This window comes from Saccopteryx leptura, chromosome 3 (assembly GCF_036850995.1).
Source record: "Saccopteryx leptura isolate mSacLep1 chromosome 3, mSacLep1_pri_phased_curated, whole genome shotgun sequence".
In the NCBI taxonomy this organism is placed as follows: Eukaryota; Metazoa; Chordata; class Mammalia; order Chiroptera; family Emballonuridae; genus Saccopteryx; species Saccopteryx leptura.
This window is the reverse complement of record NC_089505.1, coordinates 115,349,249-115,370,341: the sequence shown is the minus strand read 5'-3', so window position 1 is coordinate 115,370,341 and position 21,093 is coordinate 115,349,249. Positions and strand designations below refer to the sequence as shown.

Sequence of the window (21,093 nt, the reverse complement as noted above, 5' to 3'; positions counted from 1 at the left end):
GTCACCGGCTTAAGTGATCACTGACATGACCCCATGGTCACTGGCTTGAGCCCATAGGTTGCTAGCTTGAAGCCCAAAGTTGCTGTCTTGTCTTGAGCAAGGGGTCAATGGCTTAGTTGCATCCCCCCAACCCCCATCAAGGCACATATGAGAAGCATTCAATGAACAATTAAAGTGACACAACTACAAGTTGATGCTTCTCATCACTCTCCCATTCTCTCCTTTCCTGTCTGTCTCTCTCTCACAAAAAAATAATAATAATAATTCCCTTTAGTATCGTGTTGTGGGTAAACCAATAGACATGTTCAATCCACCAGCTTTAACTGCAATGTCCTTGATTAATTTTCCAAATGTTTCCCACTGAATCTTTTTTAAAAGTATGATTATAATAATCTATAATTCATAAAGGAGTTTTTTATTTTCTGCTTCCTGTAGCTCAAATATTTAAAACAGGAGTGAAAATCATCCTTTTCTCCCCCTTCTCCATCCCCCCAAAAGTAAAGGTTTGAATGACTTACCTGAGGAACTAGACTGACATGAATGTTACAGAAGTTCTCTCTTTTGACCTTGAACTGGAACTGGCGGAAGGCTTCAATAAAGGGCATGCTCTCTATATCCCCTACTGTCCCACCGAGCTAGAAGAACAAAGTTATTTTAGAGCAGGGGTCCCCAAACTACGGCCCACAAGCCGCATGCGGCCCCCTGAGGCCATTTATCCGGCCCCCATCGCACTTCCAGAAGGGGCATCTCTTTCATTGGTGGTCAGTGAGAGGAGCATAGTTCCCATTGAAATACTGGTCAGTTTGTTGATTTAAATTTACTTGTTCCTTATTTTAAATATTGTATTTGTTCCCATTTTGTTTTTTTACTTTAAAATAAGATATGTGCAGTGGGCATAGGGATTTGTTCATAGTTATTTTATAGTCCGGCCCTCCAACAGTCTGAGGGACAGTAAACTGGCCCCCTGTGTAAAAAGTTTGGGGACCTCTGTTTTAGAGGCTGAGCACTAAACCTTCCTCCTGTGATTTATTTTTCTAATAATTATACTCTGTCATCTCAAGTTCATGATCAGTGGCAGTGTAATTTAAACTCTTTGGCCCCATGTAATAACTAAGAGTAATTACACATATTTTCTGGATGGGCTGACCATTCCCCAAGGTTATCATGGATCTTTCCACATCATTTCAAGAAAAAGGTCAGGTGAAAGATATGCTAGGAATTTTATTTGTAGGAGAGTCACAAAGCAGAGACCTAAATCTTATCCACCTAATTAGCCACAAATAACTTCTGTATTACAAAGCATCAGTTTATAAACTGCTAGAACTTCTTTGAGTCTCCTATTTGCGCAGGAACACTAAGGTCCAATAAATAGCTAGGATCAACAAAGCAGGAATACAGAAACTGAAACCAAGGGATAAAAGTGTTTCAGTCTGTACTATGTGAATGTATAAATGCTGAAAAAGGGGAATCACTTGGACAAAGTACCACTTTTGAAGCACAGCCAATCCACACGACTATTCCTGGGCCCTCATCTGGCAGTCAGGAGTGTCAAGGCCTTTGCTGGGCCCTGTCTCACCAGATGCCGATGGCTGGCTAAAGGGGTGATGATGTACCTTTGGTCACCTATTCAGGAATCACAGAATTTAGAAAAGATTCATACATACCTCAATAACACACACTTGGGGTTCGAGGCCATCTTCATCCACAGGTATTAATGCCTGTCTCATCACCCACTCCTGGATTGCATCTGTGATGTGAGGAACAACTGAGAAGGAGAAAAGAAGTATGTGACTCACACTTTTCCGTCAGCATCGATGAGGCAGACACACTTAAGGGAACAACAAATGGCTGCACTCTTCGCCTTCACAGGAAGGCAAAGGGGTCACGAAAATATTTGAGATCAGCCCTAAATGGCCTGAACACAATCTTTGGGACCTGGCTGGGTGGCTCAGTGAAAACACACCATCCCAGGATGCCAAGGTGAGAGGTTCGACCCCCAGTCAGGGCACCTATGAGAAGCAACCAACGAGTGCACAACTAAATGAAACAATGAGTCGATCCTTTCTCTTCCTTCCTTTCTCTCTCTCACATCAATGGGGGAAAAAAATTTTTTTTTAATTTTTGGGGGCTCACACTTCCCACAGCCTCCTTTCCAGACTTCCAAGCTGTGGCTAGAAACACTACAAGAGAATAGGGCTGAGAGTGGTGTCCTGACCCACATCAGAGCTCTTGCCCGAGCACGTCTACAACACTCAACCACATGGCCATGCTACTGCTTACAGCTAACGGTGGGCATGTCACACTTGGGAGCCATCCCAGGAACAAGAGAGACCAGAACCCAGTTCCATTATGTTTCCAGATTCCCAATAGGGAGACAAGCCACTGGAGAGACAGCCCAGGGCAGCAGAGGAGTCGGGAGCACAACATCTGAGCTCAGACTGTCTGCATTCACATCTCAGTTCACCACTCAGTAGGGGTGGATCTTTGGGCAAATTACTGAACTATTCTTTTTTTACTTTTTAATTTTTTATTTATTGACTTGAGAGAAACGTCAATTTGTTGTTCCACTTATTTGTGCATTCATTGGTTGATTCTTGTATGTGCCCTGACCAGGGATCAAACCTGCAACCTTGGGACGATGCTCTAACCAACTTAGCTACCAGGCCAAGGCCTACGTACTATTCTTAAGCTCGATTTCCCTATCCATGAACTGGAGGTAACAGCTTCTACTTCATAAAGCTGCAGAAATTATAAAAGATAGCACTAGTAAAATGCTAAACAGAATACCCAGTATGTCAGTGCTCAATAAATGCCAGCTATTGCTAAACACTTTAAGAAATCATAGCTGTCAGGCTCTGATGGCAAATTCTGAAGGGGCAGAGATTACTGTTTAACTTACTATGTATACAGCCAGCAGGGCTTCTCAAGCACAAGGATATTCATTATCTATTCCACACACAGCAGCCAAAGTGAGCTTTTAAAAATGCAAATCAGAGCTCACCACTTCCTGAGTTTATGCTCTGAGTAAAATCCAAACTCCAGGCTGTGGTCCTGTATGCCCCGAATAAACTGGCTGCAGCCCGCTTCACCCACCTCTCTGACCATGCCCCTGGGTCACTGCTCAGCCTTAAACAGCTCCCCACCACTTCCATGACCAAGCCCTTGGCAGCTTGGGACTTTGTACATGTCGTGCGTGCCCTCCTTCTCCCATTCCTCCCATGGCTGGCCTCTTGGCTCACACATCCTCTCCTCGGAGGCTTTCCCTGACCACCTGTCCAGCTGGTTCTCACTGCCACTTTCTCAGTCTCTCCCCACTCCTCTTCTGTCACAGCTCCTATCAGACATCTCATCCCACCTGTCTGTAACCTCCACAAGAGCAATGGCCTCTCTGGTCCCATTCATCAAGTATTCTCAACACCAGAGAGGTCTGACCACAGTGAGCCTTCACAACATATTTGAGGAATGAATGAATAAATGGATAACCACACTGGAGCCTAGAACAACAAGCTTTATCTTCAAGATCATCATAATTCCAAATTGATCCCTCTGTGTGTGTCAGGAACTCAAAGAGAAACACTTTACTGATTCAGCTCCTTTAATCTTCCTCACATCCCGGAGAGGTAGACACTGTTATTATCTTCATTTTACAGGAAAAAACCCCAGATCTCAGAGAGGTTAAGTAATCCGTCCATGTTCACAACACTGGTAAGTGGCAGAGCAATGTTATAAACATGACCTGATTAGCCCAGAATCTGGTCTGGGGCTGCTCATTGTCAGTGGAGCCTCTGGCTTTCAGTCCAATAAAGCCTAAAGCCAAGAGCAGATGTATTCTCATACCTCACATGAAAGCCCCTTTTCAGTGGTCCCCAAAATCGAGACCTATGCCATTACAATTAAAGATCAGTGGTTTCCAACCCCACCTTTTTCAAACCAGCACTTTTCTCAAATGAATGGTGTGTAAAACCCCAAGACAGCAAACAGATACAAGGGGAGCTGGGCTGGTGGTAGCTCAGGATGACCCAGAGCCCCACTTCTCAGGCTCCCCCTGGCCCATCCGCACTGAGGGCTAGCCAAAGCCAGTGCACACAATGGATATTCTCTTCCCTATCACTGCTTACACACACACACACACCACACACACACAGTCTGGCTTACTGCCCTAATCTAGTTGCCTTCATCACTTCACACTCATCACTGTATACAGACAACAGCTCTCTCAACTCGTATCACGCCCCTAGACTGACAGCTGCAATGTTATCCAGCAGCGATGAATTCTTCGAGTTACTTTCTGAGTCAGCTACAGGCACATTTCTGTAACAGCACACAGAAGAAATTCTGCTGTGAAGGCAAATCCAGTATTACCTTGGACAGTTTTCCCCAAATAATCACCCTTGCGCTCCTTGTTAATGACATACTGGTATATCTTTCCGGTAGTCAGATTATTGTCCTTGGTGAGGCGGATGTCAAGGAAGCGCTCATAGTTGCCCAGGTCCAGGTCAACTTCCCCACCATCATCCAGCACGAAAACCTCACCTGCAGTAAACAGTGAAAACGTTTAGGGTAAGTGAAAAACATATGCTGTGGCACAGCTCGCATGCCAATATATAGACACTTGACTAGAACAAAGTCTGCATACATATACACGAAGCAAAGAAATTTATTTCTAGAAAACTAAATAGGACACAAAAGAAAAATCACCGACCGTTCTCCAAAAGGTAACTTCACACTCCAGTCTGTCAACAAACTCAGTCTGAATCAGGAAGAATTCTGAAACAGCATGGAATGGCAGGAAATCACGGCCCAAAGGGCTGTGGACACAGGGGACTTTATAGTTAGTCTGGCATCTCTTGTTTTCAACAAAGTCTACTACTTGAGCAGAGCAAGATTTGAAGTGTGATAAAAGCATGATTTGATTCAAAACTTAAACAAGATATATCATATACACTGCTCACAAAAATCAGGGGATCAGGGAACGTGCAGATACTCCAGTACTTTCAGCCTTTTGTATAGTGCATTTTCACCAATGAAATAAAAGTTGGTTTTCCATCTCATTTGCATCATCAAACTTTCTTTGACTTGTCATTTGCTTTTCTGATGTTCTTGTTTAATAAAAAAAAATCAAATGCTTTTTTTTTATCGCTTCATATTCACTTTAAAATATCCCCTAATTTTTGTGAGCAGTGTATATTAAGGACGTGTTGATTCTAAAAGCCAGCTTCTGGGCTACACTATTGTCCTAAACAAAGCTGTGAAACTGCAAAGTTTCCCTCATTCCATTAACACTCATTCCTTGAAACGTCATTCTAGAAATTTTGCCCAAAACAGTTCATTCCTACCATTACAGTAAAAGATAAGCTCAAAAACAGGAAACGGAAAAAAAATGTCTTATTTCTCCTCCTCTGCTCAGGAATTTTGTATGAAACACTGCTCCAGTACATCTCTCCTTTTCTGTCGCTATTTATAGTATTTCACAGAAAGGTTTTTGCCCTGGTGACATTCATCCTTATAGATGTGAAAAAATTTAAAAGTTTAAGAAGTACATTTGAACAGTACATCTACTCTCATTTTTAAGCAGTTAACCTTTTAAGTAAGTCAGACAGTCACACATGCATCACAGTTGACAGGTACTCTCCTATCTTCCCTTAACAGTTTCAACTTCTCACTCACCTTAAAAGATGCTATTTATATCATCCAAACTGTTAGCAAAACGGAATCTTCAGGTTATATATCATCCAACTCAAGCAGCTATTATTTCTTAGATCTCTATCTACAAAGTGGTCCTTTAGCCTATTTGAATGAACGCCTCCACTGAAGGAACTCACAATTTCTAGAAGTCAGTTACCTCAGTGTTAGAGAGCACTTGCTATTATAAAGCTCTTTCTTACATCAGGGAAAAATCTATGTCCGTATAACTTCTTTCCCTGAGTCCTATTTCTAAAGCTTGGGGTCATAAAGAATCGATATAACCCCTCTTCTCAAATGTTTGAAGGAAACTGAGTTACCAGATTACCTTTCTGCAATTGAAGTGACAAATTTTCACTCAGCCACCAAAAATATAATCTGTTATTTCTGTTACAGAAACCTCTGAGCTCTAATCACTACCTTGCATATTAATATTTCTGCTTTCTCTGTCCAGGTGAGAAAGCCATCATTCTGCTACTCTAAGGACCTTTCCAGAAGGCAAGAAATGCAAGTTATCTCATGCAAACTATACACAATTTCCAAGGACTGACTGACATGTTCTCCTATGTACTACACAATTATTTTTAAAAAATAAAAAAGAAGAACAAGCTTGGCCTGTGGTGGCTCAGTTGATACAGCATTGACCTGGAATGCTGAGGTCACCGGTTTGAAGCTCTGGGCTTGCCCATTCAAGGCACATACCACAAGCAACCAATGAACAACTAGAGTGAAGCAACTGGGTGTTGACAGCGTCTCGCTTCTCTCACTCCTCTCTGTAAAATCAATAAATAAAATCTTAAAAATAAATAAATAAATAAAAGGAAAAATGCACTTTGCTTACCATGTTCATAAGGAGAGAATGTTCCTGCATCAATGTTAATGTATGGGTCAATTTTAATTGAAGTTACATGCAAACCACATGACTTCAGTATTGTGCCCACACTGCTGGCGATGATTCCTTTTCCAATTCCTGATATAACACCACCAGTAACTAGAATGTACTTCATTTTACTTTTTGACCTGCAAGAAAGAAAAATTACAGATTAATCAACAGATCAAACTTATCTAGGTTCAAATACCGGCTCTGCCACTTACTAGCTTTAACCCTCTTGGAGCCTTGGTTTTCCTGTCTGTCACATGACTTTCGGAAGTTGTTCTGTGGGTTCCTAGATCACTGAACGGCATTAGTCAAATATGAGTTGAAGAACAACTGCTAATCAAGTAACATACCTTTTTTATTAAAGCTTTGACAACAACCCTGAGAGGCAGCCTAATTTAAAAAGAAATAAGAAAAAAGAGCTTTAAAGCTATTGATAGAATACCATGCCCCAAATGTTGGCTGACATCACCATCGATGGAATACCTGGCAGGTAGCTCATTATCTTCCCTACATGGGGAAACCAATTTCACTCTTGGATGAACACTCTGATTTCCCTAAAAGAAATAAGTGTCTTTGACTAAACTACAATATAGCACCAAGAAAACACAGCTCTTCTAGGTTATAGAAAACAGGATAAAAGGAAAGAACAACATTTAAAAGAAGTTGCAGTTAAACCTAAAAATCTTTTAATTAAAGGTAGCTCTCTTCTGTAATTTAATAACAACTTATTCCTTGCCAGCAATCTCTCCCACCTCTGATCTGAGAGAGTTTTATATATCAGAGGAAAGGGATAGCAGATAATAAACCAGTATGAAGCACATCATGGGCAGAGGATTCAAAGAGGGCAGATTAGATTAAATCCAAAGAGCGAGACAGTCGTGGCAGTGTCTGGAAGAAACAGAAGCAAGGGGCAGGTAAAACAGCACAGACAGGAAGTGGAGGAGACGGCAACAGGCTCACCAGGGAGAATTTATCACTAGCCCACAGCTTCAGAGGCCCAGAAACATCATTTGGTCAACAAATCTAAATGTGATCAACATTAAAAAACACAATCACCGAAGAGAAAAAGAGAATGCTTGCTCTGGCACGGTCAGGTCCTTCTCCGGGAACACTTCATGTGAAGCCAAGATATAATAAAAATAAGCTAAGAAAAGGAACAAGGAACCGGGAGTTGTGAGTTCTGCTTGAAGTATTCCCCTACTCAGCTCCTCCCCAAAGCAGGAATGAACACTCTTGGCAAGGAGATAAGAAGGCTTAGAATGTCTTTGCCCTGACAGGAAGACACCGTGACCATGTCCTGCTCTATCCTCTATTGCAGCATTTCTAAAAGCATGCTTCTTGGTTTCTATAAAATGCTAATAGGATTCTCAAAAAGGGTTGGAGACAGATAAATAAGAGACATGCTAGAGTGCCAGTTAAACAGTTAATTGGTTTCTTTAACAAAAGACTCTGGAAGCCTTTAATAAGTTAACATTCAATGTGACCTCCAGAAAGGAGTATACAATATGCAGTTTCCTCAAACTTGTTTGACCCCAACTCCCTAACCTTTGGAGGAAACACTGTTCTGATGGTTCCCTTTCAGCTCCTTACTGACACATGAATATCAGACTCTGGCTATATTTTAGGTATGTCCTAGCTAGGCATATCCTGAAAACTATGCCTGGTCTTACTCAATTTTGGATGTTCCTAGAAATTCCTCAGCCACTTTAAAGTGAGTTTCAGAGTGAGAAGACTCATCCCATCAATTTTCATTTGAATTGCCCCAATTTTACTCTAAAAGGAAGAAAACTCTCTTTAGGGGTGATTCTTGCAGTCTCCCAGTGCCCACCAATAAACATTCAATATACTTAGAGACCAGGTGGGAGCCGACAGGACCCATCCACTCACGTTCATGGACTACCCATTATGTACGTGCTCCTGTGCCAGACACTCTAGAGACCACAATTAATCAGATTTGGACCCATATCTCAGTTTGCTGGCAGTCCAGTTAGAGATTAAACATTTAGAAAGAAATGAGTCATCCAGGGATGGCAAGAGCAGAAGGACAACACATAAAAGGGTATGTATAAAGGAGGAAGAAAAGAGAGCAGAAAGCGTTGAGGCAACATCATGGTATCGTACCATGACCCGTCTAGGTTAAGAGAAATCCAAGGAGGGGACCCACACTGCTCCTGCTTTGTTGCCCTGATACTTGCAATAGGCCTTGAAGGGCTGACTACAAGACTTAAAGCACGGGAAAGGGAACAACAGAGTGAACAGGAGGGTGAAGGCTATTGACAGAAGACAGAAGTAGGGCCAAGACAAGAGATTGGGGGAAGTGGAGGAGGTGGGAAATATGCTGGAAATGTGGGCAAGGGATCCAATCACGTGGGAACTCCAATGTCCAAACTGAACTTTATTCTGAAGATGATGGAGACATCAAAAGGTTTTCAAGCACAGAAATAACAAAAATCAAGATGCATGAGGAATTCAACAAAGATGAAAAAAAGCTGTTGCTTTTTTGTTGTTGTTAAATGTGAGATCCAGTTCCAGCTCCGCCACTTGTGTACTGAGACCTGTCAAGTCATTTAAGCTGCCTGAAGCCCGTTCTTACATCTGTAAAATGGGGTTGAGAATCTCCACATTGCTTGTCACAGGACTGCTGAGGATTCAAAATTATGACTGTAGACGAAAATGCACCATGTAAACGTTGTGAACTTAACTTTAATATGCAACATCTACACTGTGGGCTGCCGGGAAGGGAGACGGCCGGCTGTAGAGCCGAAGGGAACACCACCGGGAGATGTCAGGCCCCGCGACTTCCAAAGCCCCTTCCGCCCCCGGCATCGGAGCTCGCGGGAGGGGGCCGAGCCTAGGCCGCGAAAACCATCCAAGCCTGCTCGGACCTTGAACCCTCTACCGGGGAAGCAACGGCCGTGCAGTGAGGCCGGAGGGATGTTGGCCGAGGGCAAACAGAATGCAGACGCAGCCACGGGCTCTAGCGCTCTACGGCCCTCTCCATCCCACGACCCATCCGCGGCCTCCCGCTGCCAGGCCCCGCACACCGGGCCTCGCGGCCTTCCCTGCTGCCCCACGCCCACTGCAGCCCGTCTCCCCAGGGCGCCCAGCCACGCGGCCCCGCGCGCGGGAGCCGGCTCCTAGCCGGCCTGGCCACCCGCCCCACTCCCGTTAGGCACGCAACTCATTGGGCAGGCCGGCTACCCACATCACCCCTGATTGGTGGGAGCGGTGTCTGTCACCCGGCGGTGGGGCTGTCCCACGCTGGGCTGAGCTCGCGCTGCCGATTCCTGTACCGGAGAACAGCTCCCCCGGGATCTCTGGAGTCAGCCTACCTGAGGCCCGCTTCTAATCCTCCAGTCGGCTAAGGAGCTAGGAGGGAGACACGCACAGTGCGCCCCCCGACAGCCAGTGAAGCAGCCCAGCCGCATGCGCCCGGCAGTCTTTCGCGGAGGCGGGCCCTAGGCGGTGCGCACGCAGAGGCGGGGGGGCGGGGCGGGCGTGCGGACCCTCCCTAGGGCAGAGTCGGAGTGCGTGCGGCGCAGGTCTCCGAATGCGCAGGCGCGGGACGGACACGCTCTCTCCACCTAGCCTGGGGACCTGGTGAGGTGGTCCTTGGGCTGCGGGCTGCTGAGACAGGAAAGGTAGCATTCGAGGCTGGGCAGGTTGTGGCATTTCTGCCAAGGAGCTTTCGTCACTGCCAGTGGTTCAGGCTTTCTCTCTTAAGAGGAAGAAGGCCGTTTTGAATTCACAACTGTGACCTGGCTGCAGCCCCCTGCTCCAGCAGCCTTCTAAAGAAGGCTAGATCCATCGCACGGTGTCTCTGAACCGCCCTACCAGTGAGCACGATGGTCGCAGCTCTTGGTGGTGCGACCCCAACCCATCTCTCCCGCCGCACCTCCTGAGCCCCCGCCTTTAAAAGGGAAGGTCAAGAAGGCGGCTGGGCACAAGCTCCTTCCTCCTCTAGCTCTCCTTTCCTCAACATCAGCCCCGTGGTGGCTGCTTTAGCCTGACAGCGGTCCTGAGATACTGTGTCGTCCAGCTAAGACTCACTGAGCACTCACTGTGCCACACTGTGCTGGGCTCCAAAGGACCCTGTCTGAGGTCCAACGATGTAGTGAGGCCCACTGATCAGCTAATTACACTTAATGGATTTTCATAAGTGCTTAGGGGAGTGGGGATGGGGGGGGGGTGCTGACCAAATCTAGTGGGGGGGGGGGGGGGTTGGAGATACTGGCAGGGAAGTCTTTTCTAAAAAAAAGTGTCTTTTAAAGCAAGACCTGAAGTTTAGAGTAAGAACGAGTGAGGCAGGAAGAAAAGCCTGTGTAAAGGCCTGAAGCCCGGAGAGCCTCACACAGCTGAATTGGAAGGCCAGTGTAACTGTCTTGGAGAGAGCCAAAGGAAGAGCGGGTCATATGAGAGCAGGCTGGAGAGGTGGACAGGGCTGTACTATGCCGAGCTCATAGACCAAGTTAAGAATATCTTTTCTCCTAGGAGCAATGGAAAACCATAGTAGCTTTTGAGGAGGGGTTTTTGTTTTTCTATTGAGTAGTGCATACATGCAGATGTTGATTTTTTTCTCAAACACTACACAAGGGTAGACTTGAAAAGTCTTGTATCTATACCCCAATGTTCCTATTCCTTAGAAGCAATTTGTGGCAAGTTCTTCTATATCTTCATTGAAGGATTTTTTTTCCTTTTTATTGAACTTATTGGGGTGACCCTGGTTAACAAAATTATGCAGGTTTCAGGCACACAGTTCTACAACACATCATCTGTACACTGTATTGTGTGTTCACTACCCCAAGTCAAGTCTCCATCTGAAGGATTTTTTTTAAAAGGTGTGATATGGGCCCTGGCCGGTTGGCTCAGTGGTAGAGCGTTGGCCTGGCGTGCGGGGGACCCGGGTTTGATTCCCAGCCAGGGCACACAGGAGAAGCGCCCATTTGCTTCTCCACCCCCACCCCCTCCTTCCTCTGTCTCTCTCTTCCCCTCCCGCAGCCAAGGCTCCATTGGAGCAAAGATGGCCCGGGCGCTGGGAATGGCTCCTTGGCCTCTGCCCCAGGCGCTAGAGTGGCTCTGGTGGGCAGAGCGTCGCCCCTGGTGGGCGTGCCGGGTGGATCCCGGTCGGGCGCATGCGGGAGTCTGTCTAACTGTCTCTCCCCGTTTCCAGCTTCAGAAAAATACAAAAAAAACCCAAAACAAACAAACAAATAAAAGGTGTGATATGATCAAATTTGTATTTCAGGAGAATCACTCAAACAAATGAATTTCAAAAAACAAAAAAGGCTTCTGGCTTTTTCCAAATCTGGATCACCACTGCTCCTACTCTGCCAAGATGCCCAAATTGGACTCATCTCCAAATCTAAAACATGCTTGGGATGTGTTTGAAGTATACGGCCACACATTTTTTCAAGAAGTATTTAGTGATTATCCAAATGTCTGAAACATGATAGACATTGAGAACGTACTGCTGAAGAAATGAAGATACTGTAGGAGGTACAGAAATGAGCCATTTGCTAGTCACTCTTCTGGAGAACCTTGTTACACTCCCCTCTCTTTCCTCAAACCTCTGCCATCCCCTACCCCAGGGGTCGGGAACCTTTTTGGCTGAGAGAGCCATGAACGCCACATATTTTAAAATGTAATTCCGTGAGAGCCATACAATATGTTTAACACTAAATATAAGTATATGTGTGCGTTTTATGTAAGACCAACACTTTTAAAGTACAATAAGTCTCTGAATTCTTTTTAATAACATTGTTATGATGTTGCTAACCAATGATGAATAAAGTACTTCTTACTATTAATGCAACTTCTGGTGCTGCATGGTTTTGCTGATGGCTTTGTAGTATGGTTGATATGTGGTGAGGTTAAGCTTCATGCAGGCATTGAGACTTCCATTCGTGAAACATGATCATAGGTTGGTCTTAACGTTCTTTAGATCTGAGAAAGGCTGCTCCACATGCATACGTAGAGCCAAACGTTGTCAGTACAGCAATACTCACACACTGCAGTGTGTGGTATGTGACAGAAGTGCGTTCCAAGTTTTGGCAATCAGCTGGTCCACTGGTTGAAGTCTTTTTCATTTCTCCCCACTTGTGTTTGCTCACCAACTCTGCTTGCTGTCATGCAAGTCTTTCCAAATCTTCATTCAGTGACTTGAACTTATTCACCCACATGTCTGAGGCCTTCAGGTCAGCAGCTTGTAGCTCAAAATCTCTGACGGAGACACCGGGGATGTAACTCAGGTCAGCGCTGTCCACTGCACACTTGTGTGGATGGGTGATGAACTTAAAAAGACGAGTGTGCTCACGAAATTTTCCAAAGCATGCTTTGAATGACTGCAGGAGATTAGATGTGAAGCCTGCTAGCTGCTGGAGATCAAGATATTGAGCAGGGTCACTTGCTGTGCATGCATCTTTAAGCTCTCCCCGTTTTTCAAAGTGTAGTAAATGACCTATTTCAATGTTGGCGATGAAGAGTTCCAGCTTGTTTTCAAAGGCAAACACTGTTTGTTGAAGGGATAAGACTGTATTTCCAATGCCTTGCATTTTCACATTGAGCTAGTTCAGATGTTCAGTCATAACCACGAGATAGTAGGACTTCAGGAGCCATTCAGTGTTAGCTAACTCAGGATGCTCGACGTTTTTCATTTCAAAAAAAGTCCAGATTTCGCTCAGACAAGCCACGAAACGGCTGAGCACCTTCCCTCTTGACAACCAACACACATTGCTGTGCAGAAGCAGACCAGGATAATTATTCCCAACTTCATCCAGCAGTGTTTTAAACTGGCAATCATTTAAAGCTCAGGCAACTATAAAGTTGACCACCTGAATGACCAGCGACATCACCTCACCAAGCTGCTCGCCACACATCTGAGCACAAAGCGCCTCCTGATGGAGGATGCAGTGAAAACTTAGGATGAGTCTCTTTTCATGTCCACGAAGAAGCGCTACGAATCCTGTTTTTCCCCACCATGCATGGAGTACCATCAGTATACGCCGAAATAAGTTTATCCATCAGTATTTTTTTCTTTAGTGAACTCAGTGAAAGACTTGAATAAATCCTCCCCTCTTGTTGTCTCTTTCATAGGCAAAACAGCAAGACTTTCCTCAGGTAGTGTGTCACTGACAGCATACCTTGCAATCACGCTGAACTGGGATAAATGGCTTACGTCCGTTGACTCATCCAGAGCGAGAGAAAAGAATGGTACTGCATTTATATCCTTCACTTGTGTTGCCTCAATTTGATTTGCCATCATGATGGCACGATCGTGAACAGTTCTTGCCAACAGAGGCATGTCTTTTATTTATTTTGTCTTTATCCAAAAAGTCGTCAAAAAGTTCATTGGCAACATCAAGCATGAATGTTTTGGCATACTCCCCATCTGTGAATGGCTTTCTGTTTATCACAATTGCTAAAGCACCAGCCAAATTCCAGTCACCTTGTTGGGTCCAAACACGGAGTTGCTGCTGACTAGCTTGCATTCTGCACAGTAGCTCTTGACACGCTTTCTTCCTGCTGTCCCCCGCTGGATATTTTGATGCAAATGTAGTATGGCGTGTGTCGAAGTGCCGCTTTATATTTGACTGTTTTATTGATGCAATTTTATCATTGCATATTAGACACACTGCAGAACCTGCTCTCTCCACAAAGGCGAATTCCTCTGTCTATTCCTGCTGAAAAGTATGATACTCCTCATCTTTTTTTCTTTTAGTCATCTTCTTCGTCAAAAGGGTTTCTGCAATTAGCTAGCTCACTACTTGATTAAAAGGAGGGAAGTTTACTTCCTGACCTCACAATGACCTGTGTACGTTACTCATTATCCAATAAAAATTTGGTGTTGTCCTGGAGGACAGCTGTGATTGGCTCCAGCCACCCGCACCCATGAACATGAGCGGTAGGAAATGAATGAATTGTAATACATGAGAATGTTTTATATTTTTAACGTTATTATTTTCTTTATTAAAGATTTGTCTGTGAGCCAGATGCAGCCATCAAAAGAGCCACATCTGGCTCATGAGCCATAGGTTCCTGACCCCTGTCATAGACTCTCTGTGGGCTTCTGGGTGCAGCCATACTGTCCCTAGATCCTATCCCTAAACTATGTCTCTAACAGCCTTTGTAACAGCTTCTCATTCTCTCCTTAAAACATGTTCTTTACTTGGCTTCCAAGAAACCACTTTCTCTCAGTTTTTCTCCTTTTTCAAAGACTCACCTTCTGGATCTTCTTTCCTTCATTCTTTCCTCTTCTTGACCTGTAAACATTGATATGCCCCAGGGCTGAGAAGATCCCCTCTCCCTCTGTGATCTTCCTCTAGATAATCTCATTCAGATATTATTGCTTTCTTTTTTTTTTTTTTTTTTTTTTTTTTTTTTTTTTTTCTGAAGCTGGAAACGAGGAGAGACAGTCAGACAGACTCCCGCATGCGCCCGACCGGGATCCACCCGGCACGCCCACCATGGGGCAACGCTCTGCCCACCAGGGGACGATGCTCTGCAGAGGCCAAGGAGCCATCCCCAGCGCCCGGGGCGTCTATGCTCAATGGAGCCTCGGCTGCGGGAGGGGAAGAGAGAGACAGAGAGGAAGGAGGGGGGGGGGTGTGGAGAAGCAAATGGGCGCTTCTCCTATGTGCCCTGGCCGGGAATCGAACCCGGGTCCCCCGCATGCCAGGCCGACGCTCTACCGCTGAGCCAACCGGCCAGGGCCTTATTGCTTTCTTTTTTTAACCATTTTTAATTTTTATTTTTTTCAATCACAGTTGACATTCAATATTATCTTATATTAGTTCCAGGTGTACAACATAATGGTTAGACATTTATATAATTTTTGAAGTGATACCCCTGGTAAGTCTAGTACCCACCTGGCACCACACAGAGTCATTACAGTATTATTGACTATGTTCCCTATGCTGTACTTTACATCCCTTCACTGTTTTGTAGCTACAGTGGTGCTTCTTGTTCCCTTCACCTTCTTCACCCAGCACCCCCTCCCCTCCTATCTGGCAACCACCAGTCTGTTCTCTGTATCTATGAGTTTGTTTCTGTTTTGTTTGTTCATTTATATTGTTCTCTAGGTTTCACATATAAGTGAAATCATATGGTGTTTGTCTTTCTCTGACTTATTTCACCTAGCAAAATACCCCCTAGGTCCTTCCATGTCATCGAAAATGGTAAATTTTCATTCTTTTAAGGCCAAGTAATATTCCATTGTATATATGTATCACAACTTTTTCATCTACTCATCTATTGAGAGGCACTTAGGTTGCTTCTATATCTTGGCTATTATAAATAATGTTGCATAAAGAATGCAGAAATATATATTTTTTGAATTCGTGTTTTGGATTTCTTTGGATAAACACCCAGAAGTAGAGTTGCTAGGTTATAAGGCAGTTCTATTTTTAAGTTTTTGAGAAAGCATCACACTGTTTTCTATAGTGTCTGCATCAATTTGCAATCTCAACAGTGCAGAGGGTTTCCTTTTTACCACAACCTTGACAACTCTTGCTGTTTGTTGATTTATTGATGATATCCATTCTGACAAGTGTGAGATGTTATCTCATTATGGTTTTAACTTGCATTTCTCTGATGATTAGTGACATTGAGCAAATTTTCATATGGCTATAGGCCATCTGTATGTCTTCTTTGGAGAACTATCTATTCAGGTCCTCTGCCCATTTTTAATTGGGTTATTTGTTTTGTGGGGTTTTTTTAGTGTTATGGTGTATGAGTTCTTAAATTTTGGATATTAACTCCTTCTCGGAGGTATCATTGGTGAATATCTTTTCCCAATCAGTAGATTGTCTTTTCGTTTTGTTGATGGCTTCCTTTGCTGTACAAAAACTTCTTAGTTTAATGTGGTCCCATTTGTTTATTTTTTTTCTTTTGATGTCCTTGCCTGAGGAGATATGTTAACAAAAAATATTACTGAGAGTAATGTCAGAGAGTTACTTACCTATATTTTCTTCTAGGAGTTTTATGGTTTTGGATTTTACATTTACATCTTTATTAATCCATTTTGAGTTTTCATTCAGACTTTAAATACCATCTAGATACAGGAAACCATTTGGAAGTTAGCAGAGGGGGGAGCAGATGATGGCAGGTAAAATAAAATAGGTGAAGGCGAATAAGTGGTACAACCTTCCAGTTATAAAATAAATATCATAGGTATGTAATGTACAGAATAGACAATATAGTCAATAATATTGTAGTAAATTTGTATGGTGACAGATAGTAACTAGACTTATTGTGGTGATCATTTTGTAATGTATGTAAATATCAGATAGCTATGATACACACCTGAAACTAGTAGGTTTGTATGCCAATTATACTTCAATTAGAAAATAAATCTCTGACCCTAGCCAGGTAGCTTCATTGGTTAGAGTGTTGTCCTGACACGCCAAGGTTGTAGGTTTAATCCTCAGTTAAGGCACATACAAGAATCAATGAATGAATGCATAAATAAGTGGAACAAATCAATGTTTCTCTCTCTTCTTCCTCTCTCTCTAAAAATAAATACAACAAAAACTATAGATATATAGATATATATATCTGAAGGATACAAGAAGCTGGTGATAGTAGTTGTCTCTGGAGAGTAGAAAGGTGTCTGAGGGATAGAGTGGGTGGGGAATTCCTTATATTATAAAGTCTTTTTATTTCTACTTGAACATTTTTATCCTGTGTATGTGTTACATATTCAAAAAAATGAATAAAATAATACAAATAAATATTTACATAGGTAGGTAGGTAGGTAGATATAATATTTATCTTCTGACAACTCTCAAATTTATATTTCCAACCTAGACTTCTCTTTTGGACTCCAAGTTTGGGGACTAAGCCCAGGGCCCTGAAGTCAGCCCTGTGCAAAGGTACAAAGGCCAGGTGCCATGTCTTCGGGTGGGACAATTCCTCAATGCTATTTAGGATCAAGAACTCCCCCGGCATAGAATAAGGGTTAGACTCAACAACAGCAGGGGTTGGCAAACTTTCTATAAAGGGCCAGATAGTTAAAACTTGAAGCGTTTGGGGCCATACAGTCTTGGTCACAACTACTCAACTCTGTCTTCATAGCACAGAAGTAGCCATAGATAACACACGAACAAAATAAGTGCGGCTGTGTTCTAAACAGATTTGGTCTGAAGGCCAAAGTTTACCAGCCTCTGAGCTAAATGCACCTCTTGTCCAGTTTCTCCCCTGCTCTCTACTGCTTCCTTCGTTCTCTTACAGTTCTCCCTGGAGACCATTCCTCTATCATTCACTTGCACGAGAACCCCATCCTAAATTTTGTCCCTAGGCAACCCAACCTAAAACAGTACCCCTCCTACATGTCCCTCCTGTGGTACACTGGATGCTCGCAGGGTGCTGAAATTGCCTATTCTCTGTCCCCTCCACATCAGATTGCAATCTCTTCGACATTACTTAACCTTTCTATGTCTCAGTTCCCTTATCAGGTGCCGTCTTGTTCACCTTTTAATAACCAGTATCTAGCATATTTAATTCCCACTGCTACCCTATGATGCAAACGCCATCATTATCACTATATTACATGTAATGAAGCCAAGACTGAGAAGCATAAATGCTGTCCTGAGAACACATGGGTAGGTTGGCCTTGAACCCTCTTTCTGTTTTGCCCCCACATTCCACCCATCACCAAATCTTGTTCCTTGATTCCTCCCAAGGCTTCTTTGGATTACTTGTTTCACTTCCATGTCAATATGCTATCATCCTAGTTTGGCATTTTAATATTATCTGGGTCAGTAGTGGGGCAGAAGAGAGATTACAACTATTGACTTAAATTTGTTACATTTTTTCAGATTGGGGCTATAGTCTAAAATTGAAATCATTTCATTTTTAATAACTATGTAAATGGCACAAAATTCAAGAGGTGAAAAGGAATGCACAGGAAAAGCCTCCTCCCATACTGATTCCTCCGCCACTATTACCAGTTTCTTGTTTATCCTCAACAGCTACCCCGTTGCATAGGTCTAGACCCTCTCAACTGGCTATATGTTATTGTACTATGAATGTGTTATGTTGGATTTTCCTCACTTGAGCTAGCTTTCTTTAGGGTTATTTAGTGAATTCATTGATTCTACCCTCACTTTGCTCCTGAAAATATTTAAGGCCGTGTGTGTGTGTGTGTGTGTGTGTGTGTGTGTGTGTGTGAGAGAGAGAGAGAGAGAGAGAGAGAGAGAAATATGAGAAAAATGCTGCCTGGGTCTCCCCAAGCACAGCAGGTACAAGTTGTATTTTAATAGTTATTTTCCTTGTCCAAAGCTCCCTCTAGTGAGGTCTGCGACCTGTTTTTCTGATTTACTGTTGCCTGCTCAGTGCCTAGCTGGTCCCAGCACATAGTAGGCATTTGATAAATATTTGTTCCACAAATAAATAAATCCAAAAATTAAATTAGATCCCAAATACTATACCCTTTCAAGAGGTGAGTCACAAAGTTGACTTTTAACTTCCCAGAAGCTAAAACAAAAAGGGTCAGTATGATGTGTGTGTGTGTGTGTGTGTGTGTGTGTGTGTGTGTGTGTGACAGAGACAGAGAGAGAGACAGAGAAAGAGACAGATAGGAACAGACAGGCAAAAAGGGAGAGAGATGAGAAGCATCAATTCTTTGTTGTGGCACCTTAGTTAGTTGTTCATTGACTGCTTTCTCATATGTGCCTTGACTGGGGGCTACAGCAAAGCAGGTGACCCCTTTCTCAAGCCAGTGATCTTGGGCTCAAGCCAGAAACCTTGGGCTTCAAGCTAGCTACCTTTGGGCTCAAGCCAGTGACCATGGGGTCATGTCTATGATCCCATGCTCAAGCCAGCAATCCTGCGCTCAAGCCGGGGACCTCTGGGTTTCAAACCTGGGTTCTCTGCATCCCAGTCTGATGCTCTATACACTGCACCACTGCCTGGTCAGGCAGGGTCAATATGATTAAGTAGAAAAACTATACAGTTGCTCAGGAAAAATATTTTTTTAATAACGTTTCACTGACCTCCTAAGTCCCCTTACTGGCACCCACAAGCCCCCTGTACTGTTTTTTCTTGTTAGCATTTATCATAACTATAACAATCAATGAGGTAATTGGTTTTTTGATGTCTGTGTTCTCTACCAGACTGTATTTCTTTTTAGAGTATATCCACAGCATGCCTCACATGGCCTACATGTAGCAGATGCTCGGTAAATGTTGACTGAATAAATTAAAAAGATCATTGTTTCTGCCACTGAGATCAGAAATTACCTTCTCCTGTGAGTCTTCATGGAGAGGACACAGGACATGTAGTGTAAAGATGAATGGTCTCAATAGCCTCCACACAGAGACACGCAGGCCACGGGCACAGGGCTGCTCCTTATGATTGTCAATACAGGCTGGTGGCAGTGCGACACGGTCCAGCTCGGCAAAGTGCTTCTGCAGAGAACCAGTGGGGTGCCAATAGTACACAGCGTGGGGGAGAAGCCACCTAAAGACTGGCTTATTCAGGAGTAAATGGTAAAGCATCTTCTAGTGTTCCTCTGTGAAGCTTGTTCTCTGACCTGAGTGCTGGGTAGAGTTTGAGGGACAGTGAATTCAATATTACAGTCTCCAAGAGATACATGGAATAAAGCTATTCTAGGTTCCAAATTCCATTCAAAAGCTTTTCACAATTGATTGAACTTGGGGGTAAAATTCATATCCACCCCAGAATTAATTTATGTCCTTCAAAGGGAATATGATGGCATGTCAGAATAATCTGATAGAGACACCTGCCTCATGTAGGCATATAATAATACATGTTACTATTATATGTGACTATTTGGAATAATCATACACTAGTGCCTCAATAACACATGTAGGGGAAAATGTCATAAAAGGGAAAGAAAAGAAACACTTTATAAAGACATGTTATTATGCAAGCATAACAATAAATGCTTAGTTCATAAATATACCATAACATCACCACATATTCCAGATTTGGGAACACAGTCTAATTTCTTGAAACTTTATTATTTTTAAAATTTTTTAATTAAAAAAATTTTTTAATTCATTTGAGAGAGAGAGCAATGGAGAGATAGAGGGAGGAGAGAGATGAGAAACATCAACTCATAGTTGCTTCACTTTAGTTGTTCATTGATTGCTTCTCATACTTGCCTTGACCAGCAGGCTCAAGCCTAGCCAGTGACCCCTGGCTCAAGCCAGTGACCTTGGGCTTCAAGCCAGTGACCTTTGAGCTTTAAGCCAGCGACATCTGGGCTCACGCCTGCGACCCTAGGATCATGTTGATGATCCCACACTCAAGCCAGCCACCCCTCACTCAAGCTCACAAGCCCAAGCTCAAGCCAGCGACCTTGGGGTTTCAAATTGGAGACTTCAGTGTCCCAGGTCGATGCTCTATCCACTGTACCACCACCAGTCAGGCAAAATTTTATTATTATTAATTTTTTTAAGTGAGAGGAAGGGAGACAGACTTCCTATAGTATACCCTAACAATGATCCACCCAGCAACCCCTGTCTGTGGCTGATGCTCAAATCAACTGAGCTATATCCTCAGTGCCTGGA

The 21,093-nt window shown here is 43.5% G+C and overlaps 1 protein-coding gene across 3 annotated transcripts in view; it reads right to left on the bottom strand.

The window, feature by feature from the left end:
* The window catches only part of CTPS1 (CTP synthase 1), a 41,017-nt gene extending 21,160 nt beyond the window's left edge, over positions 1–19,857 (bottom strand). For 2 of the 3 annotated variants that reach the window (XM_066376001.1, XM_066376000.1), the window contains exons 1-5: positions 19,798–19,857; positions 6,524–6,702; positions 4,363–4,533; positions 1,665–1,765; positions 519–635 (exon numbers count right to left, since the gene is read on the bottom strand). In XM_066376001.1, coding sequence (XP_066232098.1) covers positions 519–635; positions 1,665–1,765; positions 4,363–4,533; positions 6,524–6,702; positions 19,798–19,835 — 606 coding nt within the window. In that variant the 5' untranslated portion in view covers positions 19,836–19,857. Of the gene's footprint in view, positions 1–518; positions 636–1,664; positions 1,766–4,362; positions 4,534–6,523; positions 6,703–9,894; positions 10,029–19,797 lie in introns of those variants that run through there. The other variant, XM_066376002.1, reaches the window with a different exon arrangement.
* Between the last annotated feature and the right edge of the window lie 1,236 nt (positions 19,858–21,093).